The 24,313-nt window shown below is 38.4% G+C and overlaps 1 protein-coding gene across 5 annotated transcripts in view; it reads right to left on the bottom strand.

The window, feature by feature from the left end:
- DPP10 (dipeptidyl peptidase like 10) overlaps positions 1 to 24,313 on the bottom strand; it is a 657,697-nt gene that overhangs the window by 60,528 nt on the left and 572,856 nt on the right. For all 5 annotated transcript variants that reach the window (XM_063116617.1, XM_063116616.1, XM_063116619.1 and 2 more), the window contains exons 6-7: positions 15,935 to 15,987; positions 15,769 to 15,850 (exon numbers count right to left, since the gene is read on the bottom strand). In XM_063116617.1, coding sequence (XP_062972687.1) covers positions 15,769 to 15,850; positions 15,935 to 15,987 — 135 coding nt within the window. The remainder of the gene's footprint in view (positions 1 to 15,768; positions 15,851 to 15,934; positions 15,988 to 24,313) is intronic.

Raw genomic sequence — 24,313 nt, 5'->3', positions numbered from 1 at the left:
TTATGCATTGTAAGCTACAGGGATCAGTAGGTTTTGTGACAATTTACCCTCTGCACATCAAGTTTAATAACCTCTTTAAATTTAATGTTCCAGACTAATAGAAAATAGAAAATGTTCTATGTCTTGACATGGTGAGTACACAAGAGTTTAGACCTGAATGAAACATTTTTGTGCTTTGCAATACACATATGGGAACATCAGTATATGCCTGAAAAAAAAAATATTCTTCAGGTTTTGGTTTTGCTCTTGATAGTTCTGCTTGCATATTTCTCTGAGTTGGAGCCACACTTACCACTCCACAAATGCTGTAACGGAGTGGGGTAGTGATTTTCCCCTTTTGCCTGCAGCACCTAGCATCACTTCTCAGTCTGCCCAGATGGTTCTCAAATCCTTCATAGCATCTTTTCAGGAGGCTCAGTGGGTGGCACAGGGAAGGAGTAATTAGCAAATATTTCCACCCTGCCCCCAGTGCAAGTGGAACTCTGCTGAGCCATGGGATCAGACCAAGGTCTATCTAATCCAGCATTCTGCTCACACTGTGCCCAGCCAGCTGCCTGCAGGACATGAGAGCAACAGCACCACCCACCCATGTTCCCCAGCAACTGGTGTAGATAGGCATACTGCTTCTGATAGTGGGGCTAGCACACAGCCATCAGGACTAGTAGCCACTGATAGCCATCAAATTGGTCCAATCCCCTTTTAAAGCCATCCAATTGGTGGCCATCATTACATCTTGTGGAAGTGAATGCATATTTAAACTATGTGATGTGTGCAGAAGTACTTCTTTTTATCTGCCCTGAACCTCCCACTGATCAGCTTCATGGGATAACCATAGGTTCTAGTATTTTGAGAGGGAGAAAAATGTCTCCCTATCCACTTACTCCACAACATGCATAGTTTTGTGCACTATTAAGCTAAACAGCCCCAGATGTTGTAACCTTTCTTCCTAGAGGAGTTGCCTCAGCCCCTTGATCATTTTAATAGGGTGACCATATTTTGGAAACCAAAAAGGAGGACAACATGGTCGCCCTCAAGGGGGCGTGTCCAGCACCAAGGGGGCGTACCCACCCAAACATAGCCTTGGTCACATGTCTGATTTTACAGCACACATTGAAGACAAATCTGTTCTACATAAAATCTTAATGTTAAAATCACTGAAATAAAGAACAAGCGAGAGAGTCAATGTATCTGAAATTAACTTCACTCACTCCTACTTTTGTAGGTTTTGCTGTACTTTGAAGCTTTTGCTATACTCTGTGTGTTACATTCTCCCCTTCCCTCAAACATCTTTTCTGACTGTATCTTCACTCATTGCAAGCTGCTGTTGTTGTTAACAGGGTTTGCTACTGGCCCCAGATCTATTTCAAATTTGGTATGGCTAAAGCTCTACCTAAAAGCTATCATGGTGCCAACTTTCAGCTTTTTATCTTTAAAAATGACAGTTTAATTTTTTTAAAAAACCTCATTTTTAAAAAAATTCCTAAAAAATCAATGGATGAACGGATCTGTTTCAAATTTGGTGTGGCTAAAGCGCTACCTAAATCCTATCATGGTACAAAGTTTCATCTCTTTATCTTTAAAAATGACGATATTAAAAATAATAATTTTAAAACCTCAATTATTAAAAAAATTCCTAAAAAGTCAATGGATGAACGGATCTGTTTCAAATTTGGTATGACTAAAGCCCTTCCTAAGAGCTACCATTGTGCCAAGTTTCATGTCTTTATCTTAAAAAATGATGGAGTTATAAGCATTTTTGTTAATTCCCATTAGAGCTACTCTTTGGAAAAAATCCGGATTTCCCCTCCCCCACCCGGATTTGCCATCAAAAACCTGGACAAGTCTGGTCATATGGTCACCCTAATTTTAATCACCCTTTTCTGCACCTTTTCCAACTCTACAATATACTTTTTGGGTGCAATGACCAGAACTGTACATAGTATTCAAAGTGTGATCACTCCATAGATTTGTGTAAGTGCAGTCTTGATATTGGCAGTTTTATTTTCAGTTCCTTTTCTAATTCTAGCTAACATGGAATTTACCTTTTTTTTCACAGCAATGGCCACACACTGGGTCAACATTTTTATCAAGCTCTCCACCACAACCCTAATCTCTTTCTTGGTCCATCACCACTAGCTCAGATCCCATCGGCAAATATGTGAAGTTGAGATTTTTTGCCCCAACATACATCACTTTACACTTGATGAAAAGCTACCTCAGTGGACATGTGAGGGAAAGGCATAGACTGGCTATCAAAAGGCCCTTCTCCTGTAAGAGGTCAAACTCTTCTGTACACAAACTCTTCTGTAGATAGCCCACTTGACTGGAATATATTCACAGGGTTAGAAATTTCAAACATAGAATGCAGAAGAGCCATTCTGCCACGCCCAGCAAGGCCTGGGCATGAGGAAGTATTTGCAAGTGGAGAAAGAAAGGAGACGTGCCTTGCCCCGATTGGCTAGGAGCTGGTGGTGCCACTGGGCTGGGAGGGGTATGCATGTTGGCCTATAAATAGCCTCTTACCCCTCCCAGTTTCCTCTTTGTTCACGCAGCTCCCTCCCTCCCTGTAGACAGTGTGAGTTCTCTGGTCACCATTCGGGGCCAAGTAGGATTTTTTTTGCTCATGTTCTAAATTGTTCATGGGTTATTTTTTTTTTTTTTGCCTACTCCACACTGTAAGACAGCCTAGGAATATAAATAGGTTAATTTAGCGTTGCTTGTTAATTTGGTCACATTTGATGATAGGCAGGAAGGAATGGGCATCCAGAGGGATTTTCTAATGGTAAGCATTCACAGGCACTGTTGTGGTGATTGGTAATTCCTGAGGGCTTCCAGTTTTGACCCTCACGGCCTGGCTGGGAGATAAGGATTACCTCTGGGCCCAACCTTTCTCACCCACTCATGGCCTTGAGGCATGCGTTGGGGGTGACACCAGAAGGTCTCCCTACCCCAAAAGGGGTGGCCTAGTGGGAGGATGAAATCTACAGCACCAACCCACGGGCCATGAATGGCTCGCCCTCCTCAGAAAGGTCTGAACCAGGTCAGACTGGATGCCCCTTTAGGTTCCCCTGTGCAGATCTTTAAATAAATGTGGCCCTGTTTAAACCCAAAGTTCTGTGTGTCGGGAAACTAAATTAAATTTAAAAAAAACACCTTTAGCACACGAACATTCGTGCACTGCTTCTCATTTAATTTTTTTTTTAAAATGGCGTGTAAACGGAGGAGGGATCTTGCACAATATCCCTCCTCCGTTTACATGCCATTTTTAAAAAAAAATTAAAGGAGAAGCAGCGCACTAATGCTCGTGTGCTGAAAGTAAGTGTTTTTTTTAAACACAACACGAGATCTTCCCTCCTCCGTCCTGGAATATAAGATAGGTCTAGCTAAGGCCTAAGACTGCAGTACTATGCACATACTATACCTGGAAGTGAGTTGTTTTATTTAAAACAGATTCAGCACACTTCAGAAATCTTAAAGAAAATTATGTGTTGTTCTATTTGCTTAGTGAACATTATTGTACGCTGATTAAAAAATGAGGCTAACCTATAACTGAAATAAGCCATCCAATTAATTGTACAATAATTGTTAATTATTAATATAAAGGGAACCTCACAAGGTCATATTAACAATAATTCATGTCCCTGACTAAAATTAGACAGTGGAATCAAACATAAATGAAAGAGGCAAAGATAATAAAGAATTAATGTGGGCAAATGCACTCCATTACCCTTAACTCTATCAAATGCAGTTATTAGAAATAGATGGAACTGTCTGATTTTGCTTTCTCCTAGATTTTTTTTAACTCACAATTCTTTTCATCCTACTTATGCATAAATGTGCAATTATGATATTTTTTTTATTAAAAAGCAGACCAAATAAAATTGACTTACAACAAAATGGGAAAATAGAGTTTGAGAACAAACATTCTAGCTCCCTCCTGCACCTCCATGCTCTTTGGCCTCATCATGTTCACAGCACACTTCTAAAGTAAGGAGCTTCTTCTATCCATGGAGGCTCTCCACATGATGTAGAATCCTAATTTTCTGGGGAATGTATAGTGACAGAATTGTTATTGACTAGGGATATTATGATACAGGATTTTTGTTTTTAGCTTTGATTATGGGTCAGGAGGTAACATACCCAGTGCCATGTTCCGGGTACAAAGTGTCACCAAGGAATCTGTAGTTTATACATTCTTGGTATCAACACAGTGTTTCTTAGTTCTATTTACTTCTTACAATATTTCCTGTTCACTTATTTGCATTATAATTTAAACATGTAAAATTGTCTAATAAACAGTTATTCTTCCTTTCCACAACTTTCTTATCTGAAACACCAGCTGCTCTTTCCTGAGTTTAGCTGGGAAAATCTCACCTTTCCCATAACAGGCTCCTACGTTAGTAAAAAGTCAAAACATGTCAGCTCAAATGCTTCTGTTTGTTTGTTAGAATCAAACTGATGCAACCTTAATGTAGGAATATACATTAATGTTTCCTTTTCTTCTTTATGAAAATTATAAACTTATGACAGAGGTACACATAAGAAAAATGTGGAAGACCAAATGACTTAATTTTGGATAAATATGTACAGTACAAGGAAGTCTATTATGCAGATCGGTGCAGAAGTCATACAATATCCAAAGGCTTCTGCAGCAAATATTTGTCACAGTATGTTTCACTTAACTTTTGCCTTCTATCCTATATTAACAACATTAATATATGCATATACAGTAAGAGAGATGGAAGTCCCTTTCCCACCCTGCCGGCACGGCTAGGGCAGTAGCAGGCTTTTGCAGGCAGGAAGAAGAAGGAAGGCCGACCTACCTGTTTTTACACCTGAACAAAGTGAGGCGTGGGTGGTGCTTGCCTTTAAAAGTAAGCCCCACATGCATCCCAGGCCTCTTTTGTTTCTAGCTTTGAAGGAGCAGGAGCATCAGTGGAGCGAGAGGATAGCATGTGGACCAGGAACGGCGGAGGCCAGGCATTGGCAACTGACCCTATGGTTTGGCATGGCCTAGGCTACGGCTCCTGGGATTTACTCTCACTTTGGCTTTATTCTTGCTTGGGCTTCCCGGTGCAGCCTCTTCCCGGGGGCGCCACCTGGCGCAACTCTCCATAGACCGCGTTCTTTCTGGCTGCTAAGCGGCAGCAGAGGAGAAGGAGGCGATGTGAAACATCTCAAGTGTGAAATGTTCCAAGCCAGCTTTGATTCACAGAAGCTACATTAATTTCTTTTTATAAAATAGGTCATTTTCAATTAAACTACTTATCCTAAAATCAAGTGCAAATGTAAATATTAAAATATACAATTTTAATTTATTCATGTATTTATGAGTTACCTTTTAGCCCAAATATTTAAAATAATTAAAACTAAAAAAAGTTAATGTAATATATGCAGAGAATAATTGGATTTGGAAATTGACATGATAAAGTAGTATTTATATTTTTATCCTTCACAAATGAATTAAATTTTCATATATTTCACAAAGCTGGTTCACACAGTGCAATGCACCCAGGGCATTCCCACAATCAGCTTCTAAGCTTCCATTGCAGGAGACTCCCTTCAAACTGACTTATAAAAATATTTCATGTTGAAGATGACATCCTCAGAGACACTTTAAGAGGACTGCATGTAGATGTCTTTCAGGGTTCTGATATGTGTGTAAATTGGAGAGGTGTAGTTTGGAACTTTCAAACTTTCATCTCCTGTTCCTTCATATTTCCGATTCAGAGAATGGCACAATAAAAAAAAAAAAGACTCCAAAATAGTAGGAAGCTGCTTTGCAAAATGTTCTGCTCTCTGCTCATTTTACTATTCCACTATGTTCTCAAAAATAGAATGACCCAATTTTTCCTGGATACATTTCAAAATGGATGAAATATAAGGATGCAATCCAAATCATGTTTAGGCAGAACAAAATCCTACAACTCTGTAGGACTTTTTCTGCCTAAACATGCATGGGATTGCACTCTAAGAGTATCTGCAATATCCATTCCACTGGGTATTCTTGACCTCCTAAAATTAAAATTCTTGTCCTCCTAAAATTCAGTATCACACCTAACTGTTCATCTCTTTCTACTTGAAAGTTGATGTGGACTTGAATTTGGCAGTGTATAACTGTCTTCTATATCTCAGTGAACATGTCTCCAATCTTCTTAACTTCACAAATTCTCTCAGTGGGACTCAGCATAGAAAACAGATAGCATTATAGCATAATCAGTGTGGACAAGGTGTTTTACAGATTTGGGGATGAAAAAGTGTTTACCTGATTTTTTTTTTTAATATATCAGAAGTAGACAATTTATTAAATCCTTTTGTGCATGGGTATTCAAAGATACTTTAACCTATAAGCTTGACACTCTGGTTACAACAATTCAAGAAGGGTGCAGACAAGCTGGAGGAGTTCAGAGGAGGGCAACGAGGATCAGGGGTCTGGAAACAAAGCCCTATGAGGTGAGACTGAAAGAACTGGGCATGTTTAGCCTGGAGAAGAGAAGATTGAGGGGAGACATGATAGCACTCTTCAAATACTTGAAAGGTTGTCAAATGTTATGCATGTGTCACTTACCAAAGTTCACTTGCCTCTTGAGAGTAAGATCTAAGACAAGGTGCACTGTCCAGAAAACATGACTGAACGGGCCACAGTTCCTGAATGTCTTTGGACATAAATTGTCAAATATACTGAGGTTGGAATAATCCATGCAGAATGTTCTGAGTACTTTGCAAATAGTTATTAGAATATGGAACAAATGTTATTAAGTAACAATTTGCAAAGTACTCAAATATAATAATAATATATTGTAGCTGCATAATCACTCCAACCACAATATATTGGGACAGGATTTGATGATACAATGTTGAAGACAGGAAAGGTGCTATAATCAGTGCAAAAATAAAATTGGTAGTCTGAAGAATGCAGCACAGTCCGTATTGAAAGCTAAATGGGCTTGTCTCAGTGCAATGACAGCTATACAGAATTTATCCTCCTAAAGTAAGGGTTACTGGAAATTGTAGAATCTATGCTCTTAGAACAATGTGCTACCCTTTGTAAGATCTCCACACTCTGTGTTATTTTCTTGTGAAAGTTTATATAAAAATTGAAATTCAGATAATTAAGCAAGTAAATGATTAATTCATGCTAGACTGGCTTTGATGTATCTGGAAGGAACGTTGCCAACTCCTTAAGGGTTCACATTAGATGAACCTTCCTTATCTATGTATTTTTAACTCAAATAATCCCAAGGATGCCCCAATAAGTCACATATAAACACAAGTGCACACAAAATGCAATTAGGCAGCATGGCTGGAAACTCTTTACCCACATCCATTAAAAAAAATCCTGGGGTTGATTCCTAATTACACCTCAGTTATCAACACATGGTTTTCATAATATATTCAAGAAGCATTTTATCTTGCTGTCAGAGTTATTACTATTTGTCTCATTAGGACTAAAATGAAAAAGAAGCATACAGGAAACCTTTTGATAGTTCTATTCATGACTAGGAACTGTTTCATCTAGATGCTTAGCAAGAGGCTTTGAAATAGCACAAATAAAAATAACACCTTTAATATATTTATTTATAAGGAGGCTTCATTATCATTAATTAAGCTCCCACTTGGCTCATGAACTTTGACAGATTTCCCCCCTTTAAATTGCAAATAACATTTTTACCTAGAGAGTTTGCTAAATCTTTCAAGGGTGTTAAATACTAATTATGATGATATAAATATGCAACTCAATCTCTTCCAAAACACAACTGTATTACATTGTATGCTAATTATATTTTTAAAGATGTTATATATGGTATCATTAATAGGAATTATCCTTCAACAATGAAATGATTTATCTGGAATAGTGATTCTTAAGTGCATATTCACACACAAGCAAGGAATGTGACACTAGATTTTGTAAACAGTTTATGTGGAGAATTTGCAGGATATGAGAAGTAAATTCTGCACTTTACAGAAGTAATCTGGAATCAGCTGCAGTTTCTGACAGAAATATAGGGATGATGCTGAAGTTAGGAGGTTTGTTGTAGAATCTATTAGGTTCCAAGCTCATTACTCTCATGCCCATATGTATACTGAGCTTAATAGCTATCTAACAAACTTCAGTATTTTTGTCATTCAAACCAAAATTGATTATGAGCGCATGAGTGGACTGCATAATGAAATCATCTAAACTCTGCCATTTCTGCTTGTCCTAAAATACAGTGTTGGTGTTTGCAATGTTCATGCTTGTGGAATGACATCCCTTAACCATCCAGTTGCTGTTTTCAAAACCACACAGTGTAGGAACTGAAGGAACAGCCATGCAAGTTATTATCCACCCCTGGTTCAACATCTCTTTTTCACTCATGGCATTGTTGTTGTTGTTGTTGTTGTTTCTGTATCTAGCTATTCAGATGAGGCCATTTCTCTCTATCCTGGACAGACTGGGCTGTTAATTTGTTTGGTAAGTAAAAGTTTACTTTAGACCTTAGTGCTGATGGATGGCACTGTATGGGGTACTGGAAAGGAAATCAAAGGAATAGAAGGTTGGATGGGAGGCAGTGCAACTTGGGATGCGTGGCAGGCAAGGTGGGGACCCTACTTACGTCACTTCCATCACAGCCACTCATGCAGGCTCCAGGGGGTTCAGTAGTCACACGAAAACAGCCAAACGGAGGGGAAAATATAAAGTAATGATGCATGATATCATGACACGCTATCCACTTCCCAGGATGCACTTTTCAAGTGTAGGAGGTGAGAAAATAAAGAGACGGCACAACTGTATGGATTGAAAATTGGGCCACATTTATTGAGTCAGATCTGCAAAGGGGATCCCTGGATTGTCATTCTCTGCACTCTTAAGCCATGGTTTATCATTATGTGCTATGTACAGTATTCAGAGAAGTGTGAGCATAAGGCTGCTTCCTCAAGGGGATCCTCCTCTATGCTGGCACTAGCCAGGCAATGTAATTGGGCAAAACATTATTTGCCTTATAGTTGTTGATAATAGAATTGGCACCCCTCAGGATTCCCCTATTTGGGGAAAGCGGGGACATCCCCTGCCCCCAGGTTGCAGAACAGCATGTGTGTGAGGGGAGATGGCCCCATAGGCAATCCTTATCCCCCCACTGGGGCTGCAAAACCCTCAGCGGGAGGCCCTCCAACATCACCTGTCACAACCAACGATGCCTCAGAATGATTAGCATCCCCATGCATACAAACATAGCCTGCCCAAACCAGTCTACCTAGGGGAATGTGACCAAGTGAACCAAAAGAAAACTCACTAAATTAGGGTGACCATATTTTGGAAACCAAAAAGGAGGACAACATGGTCGCCCTCAAGGGGGCGTGTCCAGTACCAAGGGGGCGTGCCCACCCGAACATAGCCTTGGTCACATGTCTGATTTTACAGCACACATTTAAGACAAATCTGTTCTACATAACATCTTAATGTTAAAATCACTGAAATGAAGAACAAGTGAGAGATTCAATGTATCTGAAATTAACTTCACTCACTCCTACTTTTGTAGGTTTTGCTGTACTTTGAAGCTTTTGCTATACTCTGTGTGTTACATTCTCCCCTTCCCTCAAATATCTTTTCTGACTGTATCTTCACTCATTGAAAGCTGCTGTTGTTTTAAAACCTCAATTTATTATTATTTATTATTATTTATTTATATAGCACCATCAATGTACATGGTGCTGTACAGAGTAAAACAGTAAATAGCAAGACCCTGCCACATAGGCTTACATTCTAATAAAATCATAATAAAACAATAAGGAGGGGAAGAGAATGCACCAAACAGGCACAGGGTAGCACCATGTACATTGATGGTGCTATATAAATAAATAATAAATAATAATAATAGGGTAAAAATAGCAGTATAAAGTCAGAACAAAATTCCTAAAAATTCCTAAAAAATCAATGGATGAACGGATCTGTTTCAAATTTGGTGTGGCTAAAGCTCTACCTAAATCCTATCATGGTACAAAGTTTCATCTCTTTAACTTTAAAAATGATGATTTTAAAAATAATAATTTTAAAACCTCAATTTTAAAAAAAATTCCTAAAAAATCAATGGATGAACGGATCTGTTTCAAATTTGGTGTGGCTAAAGCTCTAGCTAATTCCTTTCATGATGCAAAGTTTCATGTCTTTATCTTTAAAAATGATGATTTAAAAAATAATAATTTTAAAACCTCAATTTTTAAAAAATTCCTTAAAAAATCAATGGATGAACAGACTAAACAGATTAAATGAATGGTATGACTAAAGCCCTTCCTAAGAGCTACCATTGTGCCAAGTTTCATGTCTTTATCTTAAAAAATGATGGAGTTATTAGCATTTTTGTTAATTCCCATTAGAGATTTCCCCTCCCCCTCCCGGATTTGCCATCAAAAACTGGGACAAATCCAGGCAAATCCGGTCATATGGTCACCCTAAACTAAATCAACTTAAGATGCTCCCACCCTACTTACAGTGTGAAGCAGGCAAAAAGACACACAGCCCAGCCAGACTTTGTGCCAAAAACACCTTAAAAAGAGTGACCAGTTAAGTCCCCTCACTGCATAAAGGGAGGGAGGGAGCCACACTCTGAAGAGGTTGCTAGGAGGGCTCTGAGGGCTAATGACACCCTGTAAGCTCCTCCTCTGGCTGGTGTCACTGAGCCCCACAAATGCTAGGGCTCACTCACACATCTCCTCATTTCCCCCCACCCACGAACACAGGATAGGGCATTCGTTGATGTACATCTCACAGCAATTCATATATACACAATGACATCTCAGAATAATGGAGAACTTGGTTGTGAGAAAAACCACCGACTGCTCCTGAGGGCTAAGAACTTCTAGAATGACACTTCAACTGAGACTGAAGCGTTAGGAAGAATCGCATTACACTGAGTGCAGGACACTGCAGGAATGGGAGCCTGCACTAGTGCAAATGCAAGGTGGGTCCACCCAATTCTGGCTATTCTCATCTGCCCCTACAGACTCCCCAAGACCCTTCTGGGGTCCCCTAATCCACAGTAGCAGTTTTTTTGTGGTATGAAGGGGATTGCATTCAGGAGGATGGGCATGAAAGTCCTCTTGTGGAAACAGCCTTATGCTCACACTTCTCTGAATACTGCACATAGCACATAATGATAAATCATGGCTTAAGACTGCAGAGAATGACAAGCCAGAACTCCTGGTTCACACATTACAGTAAGCAAACCATGGATGGAAAGTCCATGATTTGTTTAGTAGCTCCAGCTTGCAGTAGAAGCAAACAACATGCTCCAACATGCTGCCTCATCCATGAAAAGCCAGAATTTTTTAGAATTATCCTTATATGTGAACCAGGCTATGGACTTGGGTTATATAAACTCTGTCCTACTATGCTAGATGAAACACATTTTCTACAATATTTCACTATAGGAATCAGAAAGAGGAGCAAAGCTGAAAAGTCCTTATTTGTACCAGCTACAAACTCATCTCGACTTGGGGAGTACTAATTACTTGGAACATCTTCGACTGTATCTCCTGATCATTTTGCATTTTACTGATGATATCATGTTAAAAGAAAGCTTATTCTCCTTTCCGAACACAGTATTCTCAACAGTGAAGCACTTCCCTCTGCTTCTCTGTTCAAACCACACATTTAGAATGCAAAGGCAAGTGTAGTTACATTAATCATTCATTATTTGTGTTAATTCACTTCGCAGGAATATCTCGAGTTCCCTTCAGAACCACTTAATATATCACAGGCACAATGATTTAAATATAATACCAGAAAAATACATAATATGTCATCCCTCTTGCGAGCTGAGGTCCCATACCCACCCATCCTCTCCTTGTCTATCCTATAGAAAGATAGAACATATTGCATCTGTCTATATCATATCAAACTGCCAAGTTCTGTGCAGACAGCCTGTTGAGACACTTGCCAAGGTCCTAGATATGAATAAGAGCCAACTGGATAGGCAGAAGTTATTTTGTCTGCAAAATCAGAGGTTAAGAAATAAATATTCAACACCTACCAAAAGTCTAAACATTAAGGGACTTTGAATGCTCTTTGAGGAAGTTAGCATGTACAGTGGAAGAAGAAAGACATCTTTCTGGAATTTGCTTTCTTCAATTTAAGGGGAAGGAAAGTATAGAAGGTTGGAGAGAATCCCCTTTCTGGGACACTCTCTAGAAGGCTCTTGACGAATACTTGTTCCTGCTTCTGTTTCCCCTGTAGTGCCCAAATAATTTCCTTGAGAACTTGCTTTATTGTGGTTTAGGAGCCATTGAGAGATTAGTGTCACTAGAAGAGACATATATAGATACTATTTAATGGTATCTGGTGGTATTCATATCACACTGACAACTACATGAAAATTCTCTTGATTAATGGATTGATCATAGAGCTTGCAACACAAACAAAGGGGTAAATAATACTGATTGCCACTTGACAAGCGGCCACTTCCCAGTTACCACCATGTGCATACAGAAGCTGGTTGTCTCTGTATTGTCCTGCCAAGTGGTTAAGAAAATCTATTCTGCAACACACTTCTGTACTTGGCTAGAAATCAAGGGAAGCATGGGGGTAGTAAAATTTTTCTTACCACAACTATAATAGAGACAACTAGTTTACCAAGTACTCAAACATGTAAACTATGGTAATTTATCACTTATCAATATTCATCCAAATAAATGTTTACAATGGGGCATACACCTCACAAACTATGACACATTAGCATTGCAAGTAGGTTTAGCCGTACACAACTATTTACATTTATGGTTCCATGCCCTACATCTATGCAAAATCTATAGCCATAGCATACTTTTTTCTAGTGTTCTTATATTGATATATGCCAACTTATCCAAATATTTGTGGGATTTGCAAGTTGATGAAGCAAAAATCACTCAGTAAGAATGCTCTTGGTTATGTTCCAGTATACTAATCTTCCACAAAGAAATAAGCCCTCTAGGAATCTTCTTGCAAACTTCCTGCATTATAAACATCGAAAGAGTTATGTCTTCTGCGCTTTTACCTGCTTTTATGTCAAGAGCGCACATGTTACAGTTCCAGTACGCTGCGCTATGTATAATCCTCATATTTCTTATATTTAATTTTGTCGTTATACATTGATACATTAGCATAGTTAATTATTTATAAATTACCAGTCATGTTTCAGTTGGATGCAATTACTTCGCACTTCAACATTGCTTCCTGCCCCTATTTGTTTAATGTGATGCATCCTAACCAGAGGCATTTTCCCATTCATGCCAACTTGATTCACAACACAGTATATCTTTACCAAATGCTTGATTCTATAGACTCTCAGCAGATTTTTCATTTCTGTGAAAGCTGCATGTATGCTTTGTCACCACCGGAAGCAAAAATGAGTCATACTTATTTTTGAATAAGTCATACTCATTTTTGCTGATCATACCATTGACTGTGTTACTTCAAAGCTTTACGATAATCTTTCCTTAGTCCCAGCCATTGTTTTAAAAAATATGGAGAATAAGATTCAATTTCCACCATCAGTATATTTCTTATGGACATCAGAGCACCACCACCTTCAATTGAAACCCTATTCATATCAAAGCAGTAATTTAAAGAAACGTATCAACTCCTAGAATTGAAATGAATGTCCATAAATGGAACTTTGGTCTGAGACAAAAGTGTGCATAAATATCTATGCCACATTTAATGAAAATAATAATCTAACAATGCTGAACATTTATATAGCACTTTTAAAGTGTTCAGAGTGCTTCATATCCCCAGTAAACTAATACAATGTGCAATCATTAGCAAGCAAGGCAACATAGTTGAGCTTTCCCATAATTTGTCCATGAATTTAAAATATATTCATCTTTCCAATCAAATTAATTTTTACACAGATTCCCTGTCACTTATTTTTCTATTAAAGTTTTTGCAGACTTCTGCTACTGAGTATGAACTGAAGTCTACTGAGATAATTAACACTATCTAGATTACTTGTCCCTTGCTACACTCAGAAATTGTTAATCCATAAAAATCCCATTCCCTTCCTTTTTCCTCCTGCATCATGGTGGGTTGGTGGGAGACAGCTTTGCACATGGTGTTGGGGGAAGATGATGGACAGGGAGATGTGAAGCTGAGCACAATTGATTCATGTGTGATGCTCAATGCAAGGGAGGAATCAGCTGACTATTTTAAGGGCTGACACAGTCTCCTTAAACCAGGATCCCTAACCTTTTCGGGCACATCTGGAATTTTGAATGAGTGCTGTGTGTGTTTTTACAAAATGGCTGCCATTGGCAGGCTTGCCCATTCATAAAATGGCTCCCATATACAAAGCCACGGTTTGAAGCCAAATAAAATGGTGCTGGAAGGCAGCCCTCCACTTTGCAGTATCCTCTCAGGGATTTTTGAATTATTATTATTGTTATTGTTGTTGTTATTATTTTTAAAAAAACCTTAAGAAATAAAATAAATATAAGGAGGGGAAAGAAGTTGGTGGGCACCAAAAGAGGTTAGATTGGTGCCTATGGGTACCATGTTGGAGACCCCAGTCTTAAACAGTTCTCAGTTATTTATCATCAATCTGCCTCTACCAGTTTGTGACAGTGTAGGCAATGCTGGCTATACTTCTTTCCTATTTGGACTAACACTGGCTGAGAAAACACTTTCCTTTTGTTTTCCAACAAGTACTTCCTTGTATCAGTCCTGAATCCCCCACCAATCTGCTTCATGGGATGACTCTGGGTTCTAGTTTTTTGAGAGAGGGAGAAAAATGACTCACTATCCACATTCTCCACACAATACAGAATTTTGTACATCTCTATAATGTCTCTCCTCAGCCTCCTTTTTCCCCAAGTTAATCAATCCCAGCTATTGTAACCTTCCCTCATAGGGGAGATACTCCAGCCCCTTAATCATTTAGTTGCCCTTTTCTGCTCTTTCACCAACTCTACAATATCTTTTTTTTTCATTGTGGTATACACAGTATTCTATGTATGGTCACACCATAGATTTATATAAGGGAAGTATGATAATGGCAGTTTTATTCTCAGTTCCTTTCCTAATTATGCCTACTATGGAGTTCACCCTTTTTTAAAGGCAGCTGCATACAGGGTTGACATTTTCAGCAAGCTGTCTACCACATCCCTAAGATGTCTTTTTTGGTTGGTTACTTACTGCTAACTCAGATTCAATCAGGTTAAACTTGAAGTTGGAAATTTTTGACCCAATGTGCATTACTTTACACTTGTTTACATTCAACCACATTTGCCATTTAAATGTCCTTTCTCCCAGCTTGGACAGGTCATTTTGGAACTCCTCAAAATTGCCTATTTGTTTTAACCATCCTAAATAATTTGATGTCATTATCAAACTTGACCACTTCACTGTTCACTCCTGTTCACTGATCATTTATAAACAACTGGAAAAGCATTGGTCACAATACAAATCCCTGTGGGACACCACTGTTCACATCCCTCCACTGAAAGAATTTACCATTTATTTTGACTCTCTGCTTTCTGTTCTTTAGCCAGTTATTGATCCATAAGAGGATCTCTTCTCTAATCCCATGAATGCTAAGTTTGCTCAGGAGTGTGCTCCTTAAGCACTTATTGGAATTGTAAAGGAAATGTGGGGGGAGGGGAATAGAATTTATTGGGAGAGGGGAGGAACAACCCAAATGAACAAATGCTTAGAAAACTATAGAAATAAACATCCTGCCTTTAGATATTATCACCCACTTAGCAGACTCATTACAACAGACCAGCACAGAAAATGAACTTGGAAATTGCTGTTCTTACCAGTTGTTGGCCTTGTATACCCCACGCTGCATACTGTAAAACTGAGTCCACTACTTCCGGAGGGTTTAACTCCAAAACTTCCCTTGAAAAAAGGTAAATATTTTACTTGAACACATTTGCACCATTATGTGGCAAAGAACTGCATCAATGTATAAGGTTAGCTTACCTCGTATGTATGTTATAAATCACATATGACGCTGTATAAGAATAATGAAAAACCTGAAAAACAAAAATGAAAAACAAAAAACAAACCAGACATGAACATCATCATGGATTTATGCAGACATCTGGGGTTAGAAGACAGCTATTATTTGTTATGTTGTTTATCACATTGCCTAAAGCAAGGGTTCATAACATTTTTTCACATTAGGGACCACATTGGGATAAAAGTGGTGACTTGCACATTTTAATAAGTACCATAGAACAAATACCACAGGTAAGAAAGTAACAAAATGTTTTTAAGCAGAAGCAGTTCATTTAGCGTGAGTCATCAAGTGTTCACTTGCCAAATTTTGAGAAATCAAGTGAGGAATATGCATGTATGAATCCAGTCAGGCATAAATGTGGCACCGGAGACCACATGGTTTCTGTGTTAAAGACCAAGTACTAGATCATTCCTTCCTTGTGCTGTTCAAATAAACAAGCGCACACCCTAGAAATCCTAGCATCCATATTTTTGTCTTGCTGTACCAGTGTTTAATTCTATGACCACTATGAATCATGCCTCTAAAACTGCAGTAAAGATAAATAATTGCCTGTGGAAACCAGGTTCTTCGACTCTTGACCCAGAACAATGATTTAATCTAAACATATTTATATCTGTATGGAACCCATTATAGCCTTTTATTTAACCCCTACCCCCCCCCCACACACACAAAAGACACCTATTTATAATGCTGATCGCATACTAGACATGAGTTTGAAGGTTAATTTAAATTTAAACTCGTGCAGAGAACTATAACTACAAATTTATAAGGAAACTATTCCATCAGAACTCTGGAAAAGCAAGTGGTTTTTAGGGTGTTGATACATCATTACTTCTCCAGTTATCTAATCATTCCCAGTGTTAGGAATCAATTAATTTTTTCCACTGATAGAACTGCTTCCATCTGCTAAATAGGCAAGAAGCAATTCCCCGCCAGCTGCAGCCCATTGCACACCCTCAAAATCTGAAAGTTGGGGTATACTCCAGAGTGGATTTTTAGGGGGTGCAGGAAGAGAAATATAAGAGGCAGTAAGCCTATCTGCACCAGCTGCTGGGGAACATGGGTGGGAGGTTGGTGTTGCACTTATGTCCTGCTTGTTGAGAGCTGGCTGGCCATTGTGTGAACAGAATGCTGGACTAGATAGACCCTTCGGCCATGGCTAGACCTACCAGGTCTAGAGCAATGGAGGAGGGAGGATCTCGCAATATGGTTAGCGTGAGATCTCCCCCTCTGTCTACATGTGGTGCGCGACATCCTAGGAGGAAGAGGACGCTGTGCCATTTTTTTTAAAGGAGACGAAGCGCACAAGCACTCGTTTGCAAAACGTGAGTGTTTTTTTAACAAAAATAAATTTCCCCACTCACCCCACCCCACCCCCGATGGGCACAGAAGTCCTGAGGAGCTCTGTGCCCCATGCCCAGCAACCAGTTCCTCGCGGTTCCTCGCAATGCCCAGCCACATGTTCTGTGGTCTCGGGATCATCCCGAAACTGCGGAAAAAATGCAACAGAAGTGTAGGGAGATATACTGGGCCAAGGGAGGGAACATCCCTCCCAGGATGCCCTGTGCGTCATGTGCAATCCCCGGGATATCGCTCTGTCTAGCTATGCCCTTGGTCTGATCCAGCATGGCTCTTCTTATGTTCTTAGGAGAGAAAGAAAAAGTCTTGCTGCCTGAGCAGACCTGCTCACATCATGTAGGATTTCACACCGGAAAAGTTTGAAAACAAATTAAAGTTTGAAATTTGCAACTGAATTGCTGTTTTAAGAACATGCTGTAGCCCACCTTAAAGTTGCCATGCTCCAACAAACAAACGTTTTGAATTATGGTTAAAATGTGAAGCTGCTGTATTGGATTTCATCAGCAAATCTGAAGTAGATGCCTTTTCTGGTACCCTCATCTATTTGGGAGCTTTTATTCCATGGTCTGTTTCCATGTGGAAGGGAAGGCACTTTGTCTGAACGAGGCAACCATGTGGACAGGGGTGATCCTGTAGGTGTTTTCAATATGAATTGGTATCCTTTTGGTAAGAGAATGAAGGACCTTGAGAAAGACAAGTGCAATCATTCCCAGCCACATGGCTGCATCTTCCAAATGTAGTCTCCAAACATGTGGAAGACCATCACAGTAAAGCTGTTCCTATATTGCTGCAGGAATTTTTAGAAGGTAGCTATTACCATAGGTAACTATTAATTTGAAATTGTCTAGGTTATAATATTCATTCTTTTATGTCCTTGTGTTGTTGTTTTTTAAATGTAATATTATATACAAAAATTATACTTGAAATCAGATGAAAAATACATGCTCATTTTAATAAGGTGGCCTTTCTAGCTGTGAATGTAGAAAGAAGAGGTGTATTTATAAGAACATAGGTTTAACTGTTTGTTTAGTATTTACAAGGCTGTTATTAATTTCTTTATAACCAATATTTAGCAAAAGTATATTTCTTGTAAAATACATTTGAGTATTAAATTGTCAAGTACTAAGCTCTTTTGAATGCTTGGATACATCTTTTAATTTCCCATACATTTATGTACTTTATATTCCACTTAATTTTCTCTTCCTTTTTTATGTTTAGTGTAGACACTTTTAAATATTTATGAGTGTTTTGCTGAAAGTACCAGTGATAATCTGGAAAATTTTCCTACAAAGATATCCTATCATTTTGCTTCAGCCTTTAAGATAGCAGTTATGAGTGGTATCCAACTAAGAGTTGTTCTGCTAATGGAAAACATCCTTCAGCAGAATGGGAAGTGGGGTGATTTTAGGTGATTCTCCCTGCAGCCCTCAACACCCCCTTAAAATCTCATCTGAAGAGCACTGGAGACAAGAATATAAAGACAAAAAAAAACACCTTCTGATAACTCTCCTCATGCACTATTGTGACTTGACATGTATGGAGGTGGGGGATTAGCAGGAAAGGCTTTGAGGGACCATAGTAGATATTGGGGGTGGCAGACGTTTTTCAAGATCTCTCACTGACAGAGAAATTACCTGAGATCTTCCTTGGGGAATGCGGAGAGGGATGATTTCTGAGTTAATAAAGTAGGAGGAATGAAGGGGCTCTGTTGAGTTATGCATACAGGAGGGAGGGATCATAGCTAATGTGTTTAGGATTTTTTTGCTACATACTGACTGCCTAGCCTAAGGCAAGTTAGTGTACGATTAAGTTTGCATGTCAAGATAAGCCACCAATTAACCCCTGGGACCATTGTGGTGCATGCCAGCTGCCATTTTGAATATGTAAGCTCTGGCCAGCGGTTGCGTTGGCTTACTGTGTCATGAAAATATAGGAAGCAGAGATTGTGTCAGGTTAAACAATACTCACATAACCCACAATCTTTTGTAGGACTATGCACAAGAATCCTTGCACAACCCCTGCCACCTGAGCTTGCTCAGCAAGCCAAGCCTTGTCAACCACCAGCTAGGGTTTGCATATTCAAAATGGTGGCCAGCATACATTGTGGTGTCCCAAGGGCTAATTTACCCATAGTGCCTTGTCATGACATAGAAACTGATCTTATATGAGAATAAAATCCTCACGGATTATATCTATCAGAAGCACAATGACGATGAGTTGGAGAAGCATTTGTTATGTTAATGCATGGTTCTTTCCTTTTTTTCTTTTCACTATTTTGGGCAAAAGAGAAAGGCATACAGTTGGAATAGCTGCAAATATGGAATAATCCAGTATAAAAGGATGAACCATTAGGAAAGTGCTTGGGTAGATGGATCAGAGATAGATGTGCATATTTGGTCACTGCCACTTTTGGTAAATCCAAAACATCTCATTAGAATTCTGAACTAATCAACATATAGTTTCATAGCGCAACATCCTGAACCCAGATGATTCTAAAATAGTATTTCAAGGTCCAAAACAAACGTTGTCAACAAATGTTTTCATCAATGGTATTCTACAGAAGCTGCCATGGTACAAATGAATCCTGACTAGACCTGACTGCAAATTTTGCTTCTGATCAGAAATTATTCAAGTAATTATATGGAACAAAGAATAAAATATAAACATATATAAAGGAAGCATTATCAGCTCCCTATGTTTCCAACTCCAATAATAAACTTCTCTAGATATATATGTAAGTATTTTACATGAAACGTACATAGATTAGTTCTGATGGGATATGATGTTGCTTCATTTTTGTTCTGATATAAAGAAGTGAAACTCAGATCAACATGTTAAATAATGTTTTCAGGATGTGTTTTGAGCCCTAGAATGAAGAGACAGATAAGGAAAGCCTTTGGTAATGGCTTAGAAAGCCACATTCTTACACCAAGGATAAAACACCTCCTCCAAGAATCTATTGGCCCATTCCATTCATACAACAAAGCAATATTCTTAACTTATTCAGCTTTAACTTATATATATGTGACACCACTAGGATTGCCGTATAAAGAAAATAGAATCAGTACTTAATTTACTCAGAGAATTTTCAAGCAGCAATAAAAATGACTTATTCTTTTCTTTATTCTGTCTAAAGGAGATCTGTAGCTTTCCTGTTACTAAAACATTGGCTGCGGTTAATAAACTGAAATTAGTAGCAGCATGTCAGTTGCCTATGGCAATGTAGAACTGATGGATGATAGGAAGAAAATCTTCAACCCACTTCACATTGTATCTACTAAATAAATTATTAGGGCCATCAATAACAGTATTAAAGTTAACATTCATTTTTATGTTGAAGCACATTATCATGATAAGATACAACCCTTGGAATGGTCAGACTGCATTGGTGCAATAGTCCTATGGGTCTGCAAGTATATGTTCAATGAGAAACAGCTTTCTAGAGTGCAAGCCTCATCCCACCCATACTTTGGTGAAATTAAACACCTCCAGATGACGATTGGTTTCCACTGACATAAATACTTAATAGCAGGTTCTGATTTGCTGAACACATATTCCTGGAGAATAGTAGTTACAAAGTTCCAAGTTCCTGCTAAGTCCTAATATTGATAACCAGAAGAATTAATGTGCATTCTGTATACTTCCTGTTACTCATAGCTAATATATTTTTCTTTGATAAAAGAGGCACAGATCACAATGGCAGCCAATGTTCAAAACATGAACACTTGTATTTACATGATACTGTAAGCTTTGACCTGGAAGCCCATTGTGTGCATAGGAGCTCCAAATGCCTACATGGATCTCATTCACAAATTGTCCATACATGCATTGTCATCATGTGTACTCAGATGTGCAAAGTAGTAGATTCTTCATTGTTATGTTGATCCCTACTGAAGTCATATTGTGCTTTCTAATTTACACCAGTTCCAAAAAGAGTTAATTCCAAACAGCTACAATGATGTTAAATGACAAGGTCGTAACTTCCTAAAGTATCACATTTATTTCCTTCAATCAACATCAATTACTTGTCATGATTGATTGCAACTATTGCTTATCACTGGGCAGAATTTATGGATAGTATTAACACTTTTGGCTGTGAAATATTACTGCCATAACCATGATATGTTGCCAAGCCAAAATAAATATGAGAGAGACACATTTCTAGACAACTAATTCATCTAACAAGAAAAAAGGCTGTCAACCAAGACTAAACAAAAAAAGCACATCTAGAAAATCTGCCTGGGCTTATGGTGCTCTACTTATCATTTTTCACTAAGATTAATTATCTCATGAAAAAGTCATCTTCATTGGGGTGTTAATTAATTCATAATCAATTAAACTCAATGCAGCTAACCGAGAGTTCAAATCTGATACTCACTGAAGTTCAGTAACATTCCTAGGGGGGAAAAAACTATGCTTGCTACCATCTTAACAGCACTGAGATCCCCAGTTATGTATTTGGGTATATGTTTCAACCATTTCTCTTTTAATACCTAACCATTTAAGATGAACAAATTGCTCAAAAACTGTTTCCCATTACTACATAAAAAAACAAAATTGGCAGTTTTTTGTAGTGTCATATGGCAGGAAAAATAAAGGCAAACTATGTTATGGATCTGGTTCTAATATCAGGTGATACAAAGAACACAATTCCTGACAAAGTTCATGGATCTTGTTCACAAATTACTTTTTAGTTACCACAAAACATTAGTTTACGAAAAAGCAACAACTCAGGAACAACAGCATTTTTTGCCCCCTGGGAAAAGGCACCAAATCTGTAATTGGCTCTTGTGAAAATTTAGGTAATATCAAGATGGAGTGAATTATTCTAAAATGTGGCATTTGAACAAAGTCCTTAGAGGTGGTAACATTATACTTTGCTTCCATGCATAGATATGTTACATAAATGACATAGGACAGTTGAAGTCATGACATGTGACAGCTTTTTTATACAACCAATCTGTCTTTGGGATTATAAATGTGTTTGTCTGGCACAGTTTTAGTCGAATCACAAAACAACACTTTCGGAACTCAAAGAGAACAGAGTAGTGCAGTGGCTGGGATGCTGTACTGGATACTGAAAATCCATAGGTCAATTCTTAGTGATTTGGGGGAAGTCACAGAAACTAGCCTGCTGCCTCAGATGGGGCAGAAGATGCCATCCCATAAACTGCCAGCCCAGTCAGCTTCTGGATGTGGAATGGAGAGGGGGAATCATCATGTCTTTGCCTCAGGCAGCAAAATGGCTTTTGGTTCACCCTGCCTCCAAAGGAGATCTGGGGAGGCAGGGAAGAGGGGGAATACATTTCACTGATGGATGCTGTTCAATCAGCAGGAGGTGCTATTGGATGCAACCCTTAGATTCCTTCTCTATGAGTATTTTCATTAGACTTTCAAAGTCAGATTTAAACGTGAGATAAATAGACTGACAGATAATCTTAATTTCTTACACATATGATTCATCCTGTGCATCCCATGCAGAGTGAATGGGATGCTATTCTTGGACAGGAACAACATGGTAAAATTATCCATACATGGAAACAAATATGAAATGACTAGTTTGTAAAGCTCCTGTCTTTATAAAGAATATATCATATAAAGAAGTAATTGGGATCTTCTTTATTAATTTGAAAATGTTAATTCTCATCTTTTCAAAAACATCCAATAACCCACGGGCTAGTATAGAATAATTGGAGAGGTGTTTCCCTCTCCAAAAAGCCATGCACCCCCCTCCCAGGATCAGATAACATGACAAGCAGTGCCTGGGCGGTGATTATGGAAATCTCAACCTGCACATACATGTTGTTTAAATAAGTCATGGTGGTTCATTTTGATAGTGCAAACCAAGAAAATAAAGGCAGACAGAGACACAAGAGGACAACTTACTCTGTCATTTCCCCCTTGAAATCTGGAAATGAAACAGAATACACCATGCTGCTAGAATAACATAAGAATTTGAGACATATAACTTTACCCATTTTTTGAGGGGGACTCCTTCCATTTTACTGTACTATAACTGCCCTGATAGGCTAATGAAAGGAAAATCTGACTGTTTTAATGGTTCATTAATCTACATTGCATAATTTCAAGTATGGGAGGATAGATTTTAAACCATATGGGTGGATATGAAAAGCAAAAGGGCATGCGCTTGCAAATTACCATCACATCAACTCTACGAAGGATCAACTTCAGGCACATTGTTCATATATTTATAATAAATCTTAATGGTGCTGGCATAAATTTCCAGCATCATTAATCAGGACTCCAGTTTATCCATTTACAAGTATTATAAAGATCACTTTCATCACAGTTTACATCACAATTGCTAGAAGAAATTATTAAAGTTCTAACATATTATAAATATTGCATTATTCATTCATCCCTTGCATTCTGCTGTTAAAAAGACCCTTCTGAGTAGGGTTTAGTGGGAAATTCATCAGTTCATCTTTGACCAGGTTTCTCCCCCCACCCACCCATCCCAATTCATCACAGAAGTGAATGTGGTCCCAAGTGCAATCTTTCCAACCGAGTGGTTAGCTTAGAGCAACAACAAAAATGTGCCTAAAAATGTGTACATTTCAAAAATGTTTACAACTGATGCATGAAAATGTGTACATTTCAAAAATGCATGCAACTGATGCAAATATTAATACATATTGATACATCTTAATATGTCTGACAGCTGAACTCCCCTCCCTGGCTCTGAAGTCAGAATATGACTATTGTGCATCTTAAATTAGAAAGGCCTTAACAAACTATACGTGTGTGTGTGTGTGTGTGTGTGTGTGTTATAGTAAAATGATGCACATTCAAAATAGGTCATTTGAAATCAGAATACACTTCTCAACTCCATGACCAGTGAGTGACAATATAATCTTGGTAATATTCCATATGATATCATAGGTGAGAAGGTGGTGGTAATGAGGGAGTTTCCTGAAAATGTAAAAGACGGATTGGTAAAGAAATTAAAAGATGAGAAA

This window comes from Elgaria multicarinata, chromosome 2 (genome assembly GCF_023053635.1).
Source record: "Elgaria multicarinata webbii isolate HBS135686 ecotype San Diego chromosome 2, rElgMul1.1.pri, whole genome shotgun sequence".
NCBI lineage: Eukaryota > Metazoa > Chordata > Lepidosauria > Squamata > Anguidae > Elgaria > Elgaria multicarinata.
This window is presented reverse-complemented; position numbering and strand designations above follow the sequence as displayed.